Source organism: Cavia porcellus, unplaced genomic scaffold, assembly GCF_034190915.1.
Source record: "Cavia porcellus strain 051 isolate PalLab524CR breed Dunkin Hartley unplaced genomic scaffold, mCavPor4.1 scaffold_1, whole genome shotgun sequence".
Lineage (NCBI taxonomy): Eukaryota > Metazoa > Chordata > Mammalia > Rodentia > Caviidae > Cavia > Cavia porcellus.
This window is the reverse complement of record NW_026947484.1, coordinates 58,628,040-58,637,700: the sequence shown is the minus strand read 5'-3', so window position 1 is coordinate 58,637,700 and position 9,661 is coordinate 58,628,040. Positions and strand designations below refer to the sequence as shown.

Genomic DNA, 9,661 nt, shown 5'->3' with positions numbered 1-9,661 from the left:
AGGAACGGCCTGAGACATTAGGTCAGAATGACTGGGCCGAAGCTGACTGAACCGGCCAAACTGAGGAATTTAGACTTTATCTGATAAGGTGTGGCAACTACTAGGGGATTTTAAGCAGAGGAATTTGTCCTGGAAAGACATTTCTCAGGGGTGGGTTGGGCAGAGTGCACAGAGTGCTTATCATCTGCCAGGTTCTCGGTTCCATTCCCAATATTGAACACAAACAAACAACAAACTAAAGGTTTTTCTGAATAGATTGGAGAGCAAAGGAGCGGAGGCAGTCCATACAGTTGGAGCTGTTAAAGTAGTTAAATTCTGAGGGCCTTGGAGATGCCCTTCAGAGGAGCAAGAGAAGCCACAACAAGGCTCTGGGACTTTACTCTGGGTGGCTGAGGGGCAGGCCTGTCACTAATTGAAAAGGAAAACTCCATTGGGCCTTCGGAATTATCTTTGACCCCAACTTTCCTGAGCAGATTACCAACTACACCAGATCTTTGCCTCCAATGTTTACTACCTTTTCTTTTAAAGGCTGCAAGATAATTTCCTAAAACACATCTGACTGTATAGCAATTTTTGCCCAGGAGCATCTGGTCGACCCCCAGTGAGGCAGCAGGAAATCTGTACTTCGAAGTGGGGATGCTGCGACTCCCCAGGAGCCTTGTGGCAGAGCTAAGACCTTGTAGCTGTCTCTTAACTCCTAGTGCTTTTCCCCATCCTGTGTCCGGCAGCGGCTGCCTCCAACACGAATCTGACCTAATCTTCGTTCCTCTGACCCGCCCTGTCACTTCTGCAAGCTCAGCCCTGTCTGTCCGGTCAACGGAGGAGGTCTTTTCCGCCTGCGCCTGTCACAACTTTGCCCATCGCTGAGGTCAGCTTGGCCTCTGTGCACATCCGTCCTTGGTTAGCCTCCTTCTTCCTCCTCTTCGGCAGTGCGTGGACTTTTGTGTTTCAGTCGTAATGCAGGCCTGGCGCGCTGCCTGCCCATCAGGTATCCCCGCCACTTCCTCGTTCCTGCGACTTTCACTCAGCACGAGATCAACGTTTTGCAACGAACGGACCTGGAGCAGGGTCTGACCCCTGCAATAACCGAGATTCAGCACAGGGCCCCTGAGATCAGAGGCGATTCTGCAGCCCCGACATCAAGTACTGGGGAAAAAAAGAGTCTCCAGGGCCTCCCTGCGTTGAGGGCGCCCTTAAACTGTCGAGACCAGAGGTGGGAGTAAAAATAATCTGCTGTCAAGAGAACTCGGCCTCCCTAAGTAGCTGCAAGATGTCAAATAAAACATCGCAGGCACCACACTTTAAAAAGGGCTCTCAGATGCCGCGAGGCGCCCCGGTCCCCGTCCCCGTCCCTGTCCCGGTCGGCGGCGTTGATGTCCAGCCGGGGGCGCCCAGGGAACTCCTCACGACTGCGTGCGCAGCTCCGGCGCTGAGAGAGGGGGTTGGCGCGCGGTTGCCTTGGAAACCGAGGCGCGCGCAGGCGCAGGCGGGGCGGGGGCGGCCGGGCTCGGCGGCGCGCGCGAACCTCCCCGGTCGTGGCGGGCGGCGGCGGCGGCAGCGGTGGGCGTGCGCGCGCCGGGCGTCGTTCCGCCCCTCCTCCTCCGCTCGTCCTCCCCATTCTCCTCATCCTCATCGTCGCTCGCCTCCTCCTCCTCAGAGGCGGCGGCGGCGCGGTGGCGTGGGAGCATCCGGGCACTTCCGTGGCGAGGCGGGCGCGGCGGGCGGCGCGAGGACCTCCTTGGCCGCGCGCGGGGGCGGCGGCGGCGGCTGGCGGGCGCGGCGCTGAGGGAGCGCGGGCGGGCGGGTCCCGGAGCTCGGCGCAGCCGGAGATGCATCTGCACCAGGTCCTCACCGGGGCTGTCAACCCCGGCGACAACTGCTACTCGGTGGGCAGCGTCGGGGAAATCCCCTTCACGGTGAGCGGCGGCGCGGGCTGTGGGCTGCGGAGCGCTGGCGCGGGGCTTCTGAGCCGGCCTGGTGGCGGCCGTCGCCTCAGGACAAGACTCCCCAGGCACCGGTGTCTGGCGGGGTGCTCTGGGCCAACCGAGTCCACGCTGTCTTCCTCCTCCGGGGCGCCCCCGGGCTCGGCCTGGGTCCCCAGCCTGGGCGCCTCCCGAGACGGCGGCCGAGCATCTCTGCGCCCAAAAGGCGGGCGCCCGGGCTGCAGGGACCGTGGCCTGGAGAGCTCTTATTTATCACGCGGGCGCTCCGGGCAGCCCTGCGAGGTTACATTTTAATCTCCGTACAGGATAGGCTCTCTTCTGGTTTTCAGCGAAGGCAATGAGAGTGTTTCATGGCAGCATTATTCTTGCATGTGTGAGACAAATATAAACATGACATTTTAGACCCTCTTACATGGTTGGATGAATTAGGTTTCTCTAGGAAATGGGACTTATCAGTGTTTTTGGAGGACAGGATGTGTCTTCCAAGCCTTTGGAGGTTTTATCAGACTTCCATGGATAAACATGAGAAAAAAATTAAATTTTTATATGGTTCCCTTTAGAAAGCATTGAGAGCTTGGTTAGATAACTTTATTATGGACAAGTGTTCTGCTCGATAAAATTGGAAGTAGCACCGTAAGATCATTTTTGGACCGGGGGGAACCCTTTGGTCTGATGTCTGCTTTCCAGGAGCATGTTTTTAAAACTGCAGGGGGAAAAAGGTTCAGCAAAACTGCAGAATCATTATGTAGCAGTGCATTCTGGAATAGATTTTATCCGTTTTTTAATGTTTTGTGATTTCATTGAAAATAACCCTGTGAGTTTGCTTTGGGGCTGGATTCGTTTTAGAATATGATCAGTATGGCTTTGTTCCCATTTAGAATGAATCTTTTTAGAATAAAATTTGCCTGACATTGTTACACCTGTCACATTGGTGGTGGCCTCTCTGTTTTGTGTACATGTGAATGAAAAGATCCAGTATAGAATTGAGTGTGGATGATCTTTGGAGGATAGACAAAAGAAAATTTTCGGTTCCCCAACTGTGTGGAGAGAATAAATTCCCTGGAGTGAGAAGAGCGGGTTTCTTCCACAAGAGACAAATTGGGAACCTTTCGTTATGGGGTGTTTTCCCACTGTCAGCTTGGTGATGTGGTGGTTTACTGCTGCCTCTAGATTGGAGCATTGCCTCCCTGCAGGGCTGGGATTCTAAGTTAAAACAGCATCAGCTGTGGCCTGGGGAAGCCCGAGTAGGAGCTGTTAGTGCTTTGCAGGTGTGTGGTTATGCTGTAGGCCATCTGCGACCAGCTCTTGGGAATCATTTACAGTCTTTTTCCACTTCCCTAACCCAGCCTGTCCCCGAGTCTGGCTGACTCTGCAGGAGCTGTCAGACTTGACTTTTCCTGTCCTTAGCCACCACCTTATTGGGGAGCCTTCTTTTTGTTACTTAATGTGAAAGCTTCCATATGGGCTTCCTGACACTCATTTCTCATTGGCTCATCCTCCACACACCTGCTAGTATAATTTTCTTCAATTATTATTTCATCATATCACTGGTATTTTAAAATACATAGTAGTTAGTTGTTCATAATAGTTGTGGTTAAGGAAATTTATACTTGTCAAATATTCTGCTGACATTGACTTTGTGTTTGATTATATGTACTGTTTACCCTTGGCCTCTCTATTCCAAACTGATTTATCCTAGTCTACCTTTTTATGTTGCATCAAGAGAGCCCTTGCTTTTTATTTTCCCAAATGCAATTCAGAATTTATCTGGTTTAGGATGCCTGTCTGTAATACTGTTACTTTGGCCCTTTGGTAAATGCAAATACAAACCCATTTTGCACATCATCTCATTTTAATACGTTAGTTATGATGCACTCATCCATCTATAATTTTGTTGTGAACTAGAAATGACCTTTTGGGCTCTGTGAAAACAGATTTGCTTTAAATAAGTGATAACATTCTGTTTTCTAGTATTGTAGAATCAACTAAGAAATACCTTGAACACATGTATTTGTATAGTTAAAAAAAGTGAAATTCCTCTAAGGATCCATTAGATTTTGTTTTATTGAGCCATTTGATTTTTATAGCAGTCAGATGAAAACATTTAGCCTGAATCAGGTGACTGAAGAGACCAGGCCTACTGGAATGAGGGTCTTGTGACTGTTCTTTTGATGGGCTCCTCTCAGAAGTAGGTTTCCTTTTTTTTTTTTTCTTTTCTTTTTTCTGTCTTTTTGCAACAAAGTCTCACTATGCAGTTGAGGCTGGCTCACTTTGTAGCCCAGGCTGGCCTTGAACTTGGAAGGATCCTCCTGCCTCCTCCCTTCTGCATGCTGGGATACAGGCGTGTGTCACCATACCCAGTTTAGGTTTCCTTCTTGACAGAGGGCTTTATGGATCTCTTCTACGTATATGAGTGTGTAAAGCCCTGTAGATGTGGTTGGTATAACAGGTGTGTACAGCTGATGGCTTTGGGCTATTTGTGGCCCCACATGATTGTACATTTGTCACATGGTGTCACTTGTTGGTCTTATTGTGTGGCTCTTGAGGTTGGGGGCCTTTGAGGGGACCAGAGAGGCCACATTGGGTGCAGGGTAGTGTTGTCTCTGCATTGTGCACCTGCTGTGCACGCACCTGTGTGACTTGGTGAGTGGTCTCACTGGTTTTCGCAGTACTGTCTCAGCCTCCCTAGCATGTGCACCTGTGAAAACAGCCTTTATCCTCACCTAAACTTGGGTAGCCGCTTCCATTGAACCAGTGGTGTGTTGGTTTCCCTAAAACAAGGTCAGATACCCTAATAGTTTTGGTTTATGTTGCCCACCTTTTTAAACATTAAATCATATGAACAGTCTTGTTGCTTGCCTGTTTTAACTGTGTTTTACATGGGACCCGGGACCCCCATGTTATAGAGGAAACCCTGGGTCACAGGTGACAGTGGTTTTCCGGAACTCCTTTTCAAAATAGCGTGAGTCATCGTGCAGTTTTTGAACTCAGAAAGTTTGAAGAGTGGAGTTGCCCTAAAAAGACTCTGAGGTGCTGGTGCCATTGTAGTAATCATAGCAGAGCACCCTGTACATCGCAGTACCCACAGGGAGGCTTGCTTTGCTGAGCTGGGACTGTTTGCTTTGGTGGTGTTTCTGACCCTGTTGGTTCTATGTGGACAAGTCATGCAGCTGGCCAGGGACAGTCCCTGTGCATGTGGTATAGCGGTGACGTGCAGCTGTTGTCACTTATGTCTTGGCAGTTAAAGGCAGTTTTTAAAGACATTCAACTGGGTCTTTGCAAATATAGCGTCACTTGTGTCTTGGGCAGTTAAAGGCAGTTTTTAACGACATTCAACTGGGTCTTTGTAAATATAGCTGTGTACCATATTTTAAAACATCACTTTCTGGTCATGCTGTTCTTTTCAGTGTAAGATCTAAGATTTGGAAATACTGTTGTTGTGCAAGAAGTCAGATCCTGGGGAGTCCAAGGAGATGACCTGCCCCCTCTGAGCTTTGTTATACATTTTTTTTTTCCTCTTTTTGAGACAGGGTCTGACTGTGCAGTTCAGGCTGACCTTGGGCTCACTTTGTAGCACAGACTGGTCTGGAACTTAAAACAATTTTGCCTCAGCCTCCTGTTTGCTGGGATGGTACACCACCACTCCTGGCTGTTACATTTTATTTTGCCTTTTAAGATGAGTCTAACTATCCTTCAGATAAGTGATTTGAGGCTTTATGTAACTGATATGGTAAATTTCTCATTATTATCATTGTTTATTGCTTTCTTGAGGAGTATTTTGTTGCTGGTTATGGTGGTGTAGGCCTGTAATCCCAGCATATTTAGGAAGCTGAGGCAGAAGGATTGTGGTGAGTCTGAGGCTAGTGTGGGCTACATAGGGTTCTACATAATGAGACCATGTCTTCAAAATAACAACAACAACAACAACAAAAAAAAAACAGGAAAAAAAAGTATTCCATGACTTCTAAGAAATTTTTAAAATAAATAGTAAAGTATTAATTAAACTAACAGTGGTACATGATATTTAATATAATTCAAAAATTTCCCCATTTGGCCTTATGGGATGCCAGCTATATTTTCACTTTTTGTTTTTTGTCTTTTTGAGATAGGGTCTCTCTATGCAGTTCAGCTGGCCTTGAGCTCACTTTGTAGCCCAGGCTGGTCTCAACTCACAAGGATCCTCCCGCCTCAGCCTCCTAAGTGCTGGGATTACAGGCGTGAGCTACTACGCCCAGCTCTTTAGTATGATTTTTTTTTTTAATAGGTACTGCGGATCGAACTCACGACAGCACCCTTGCAAGGCAGGCGCTTATGCCGCTGAGCTAAATCCCCAGCCCCCATTTTCACATTTACAGGGCCAGTTGTTATTCCAATTCTGTCATGAATTCAACACCTTGATTAGAGTTTGCAAAAATTATTTAAGTCTTAGATGGGAGTGGTGGCACGCATCTGTCATTCCAGCACTTGGGAGGCTGAGGCAGGAGGATTATGAGCTTGAGCCCTGGATGGGCAGTTTATCGACTTGACAAGACCCTATCTCAATATTAAGAATAAAAAGGGGGTATAGCTCAGTGCGAAGACTTGGGTTCCATCCCCTGTAATGCCAAAAATAAAATAAGTATTTCTACTTTTATGGCATTATGGTTGGCAAAGATTAAAAACAATGCACATAATTATAACATTGGGCAGATGGAAGAGAGCATACTTAGTGGGGAAGATAAAGGATTTCCTGAAAGATTGACATTTGAAAAGACACAGAGAGAGGTATTAAACTTTTCTGATTTCAAGAACAATGAAGCTGAGGAATAGTACAAAGAAGAAATTATGAGGTAACTGTTCTCTTCCTAAGGGGCTTTTCCCCCTTTATTTTTTTGAGACAGGCTCCTGCTGTGTAGTTCAGGCTGGCCTTGAACTCACTATGTGGCTCAGGATGGCCTTAAGCTTCCAGGGATCCTTCTGCCTCATCCTCCTAAGTGCTGGGATTAAAGGTGTGTTTTACCATACCCAGCATTAATGGGATTATTTAAACTTCTGGATTTCATTAAATGGCAAATACTCTTAGAACGCTAATCAATAAAGTTTGCAAGCATTATTCATAAGTTTTTAGGAAAACATCTGACATTCTGATACTTCTTTTTTTCTGGTTTTTTGAGGCAAGGTCTCACTGTGTAGCCCAGGCTGGCCTTGAACTCACCGAAATCCTACTGACTCAGCTTTTAAGTGTTGGAATTACAGACATGTGCCACCATCTCTGCTGAAAAACCATTTGTTTAAAAATTAGAAGACAGGACAACCCATTCACGAACCTTCCTTTCTCTCAGCAGCTATTCCCACGCCCCATTCCTTTTCTTCAATAAATTTTCCTCTTAAAAAAAAACCAGAAGATAATGTTGCACAACCGGTTTTGTTTGTATTTTGTTTTAAGTTTTTGAGACAGGGTCTCACTGTATAGTTTAGGCTGGCCTTGAACTCACTATGTAGCCCAGGCTGCTTCAAACTTGCCATAATTCTCCTGCCTCAGTCTCCTGAGTGCTGGGATTACAGGCCTAGCTAGTGACCTATTTTCCTGAATTTAGATGTTGTACCTCTACTGTAGTGGAACATTCTAGCTTAGAATTATGACAGTACCACACTGTATAAATAATCAACCTTATAAATTAAGCAAATGTTTGTTGAACACAGGCTTTGTGAGGATTTTAAAAAATCAAAAAAGAGATCCTGATTTCAAAGAGTTTAGTAAGAAAGTGTACACACCTGGGAATCTGTAGGACGGTTAAAATGTACTTCATTGCAGCAGGCCAGCCATGTGATATTATTACTAAGTGCTTGAGCTCTTATGAGAATTCATGCAGAATACAGTTACTTTGGCTGAGGAGTATCAGGAAGTACTTCATGGTTGGTTATTAATATGTGTGACAACTCATCCATTTGTTGACTGTGCTGAGAGTGAGGGAAAAGACTGAAGTGAAGAATTCAGGAGGAGTTTGTTTTCCTGTTCTTAGAGTGTAGCTTCTTTCATATTTAAGTGATATACCTTACTTTTGCCTTTGTGTGACTGTTGTGTGATTATAGACCGAGAAAGTTTCTAGGGCCCAGTGTGGATTGTTAGTCACCCTTCCTGCTTTTGGTGGGAAGACTCTAGCAGCCAGCCAGAAGCAGTGGTACAGTCTTGAGTAACATTTTCCCAGAAAAGGAGAGGGCAGAGACCAAGTATCATATGATTTGGGCTATATCACTTACCTATTTGTGGGCTTTCATTTGTAAAATGCAGTTCTTAAGTTAGGTGCTAAGTGTTTAGACCTTGAATGATCCTTATATGGACATTAGAGATTTTGAGGGGCTAAAAGAGAAAATGGGGCAGAAACAGAGAGTGGGTAGAGCATTTTAGAGGTTCTAGGAGTGGGTCTTCTTGGGGCTCACAGCTGTTGTTTCCTGAGCACCTGGTTGCCTAGGACAGTTAGAGCAGTGTGGGTGGAAGACAGGGCCCTGCAGTGTGCTCAGGTGTGTCTTTACTTCCTCAGTTTCTCTTCTTAGGGTTTGGGATATTTAAAAGATTCTTGAAAAATTATATTCAGATTGTCTTTTAAAAATTTTTTTATTTGAGGGGCTGGGGATTTAGCTCAGCGGCATAAGCGCCTGCCTTGCAAGCAGGCAGTCGTGAGTTCGATCCCTGGTACCGATAAAAATGAGAAAGACAAAAAAAAAATTTTTTTTTTATTTGAGACAGGGTCTCACTGGTTAGCTCAGGCTGGTTTTGAATTCACTATGTAGCCCAAGCTGAGCTCGAACTTGGAATGATTCTCCTGCCTCAGCCTCCTGCGTGCTGGGATTACAGGCATGCACCACCGTGCCTGGCAATCAGATTGTCTTAATTTTGATTTTGGGAAATTTTTAGAACAAATCAGAGTCTTAGTATTTAACCATCAAAAAAGAACACAGGATGTTGGTTAACAACCACAGTGGCTTAGTGGAAAAACAAGTCATGCCTGACCAATTTAATTTCCTCCTAAAATAGAAAGCAAAGTAAACTGGGTGCGGTAACGCACACTTGTAGTCCCAACATTTGAGAGGCTGAGGCAGGAGGATTGCCATGAGTTTGAGACCAGCCTGGGCTACAAAGTGAGCTAAAAGCTAACCTGAACTGCATAGTGAGACCTTGTCTCATAATGACAAAACAAAAACAAAAAACCCCAAAGCATTATTTAAAAGGGGGTAATACTGGAGAATGTCTGCAATTCAGATTTAAAAAAGAAACAAACCACACAGCGTTTTATTGTCACTACAGTCATATGGGGAGCAGGTCCTGACCTCAGGGAAGAGGCCCTGCCTGCCAGCAATGAGAGGTTCTGCAGCACCACCATGATGCTGGGTCGTCGTGGAGATGTTGCAGTCCTTGGTGACGGGCTGCGACTTCTTGCCCTTGCTGCTCTTGGGGACCTTGGTCCACATCTTCACGTTCTCCAGTACCGTGTTCTTGTGTCTGTCACAGGCCTTCACCCAGCCGAGGAGTTCCTTGTTGTTGGGGCAGATGATGAGCTCCTGGGTGGTGTTCTTGACTGACTGGGTCAGCACAGAGAGCGGACCTGTGTTAAATTCTTCCCACTTCTGCAGCTCCTCTGGCGTCAGCTCACTCTTGGGCTTGTTGAGGAGGCTCATGGTGGCAGCTGCGACCTCTGGTTACTCTAGTCCCCTTTGTGTGGCTTCAGTCTCCTGCAATT

At 46.5% G+C, this 9,661-nt stretch overlaps 1 protein-coding gene and 1 pseudogene across 3 annotated transcripts in view; one reads left to right on the top strand and one right to left on the bottom strand.

Moving 5' to 3' along the window:
* Positions 1-1,534: 1,534 nt before the first annotated feature.
* The window catches only part of Dmxl2 (Dmx like 2), a 133,564-nt gene continuing 125,437 nt past the window's right edge, over positions 1,535-9,661 (top strand). For 2 of the 3 annotated variants that reach the window (XM_063248739.1, XM_063248734.1), the window contains exon 1: positions 1,536-1,916. In XM_063248739.1, coding sequence (XP_063104809.1) covers positions 1,830-1,916 — 87 coding nt within the window. In that variant the 5' untranslated portion in view covers positions 1,536-1,829. Of the gene's footprint in view, positions 1,917-9,661 lie in introns of all 3 variants that reach the window. The other variant, XM_063248726.1, reaches the window with a different exon arrangement.
* LOC100717940 (small nuclear ribonucleoprotein Sm D2-like) lies at positions 8,360-9,599 on the bottom strand (annotated as a pseudogene).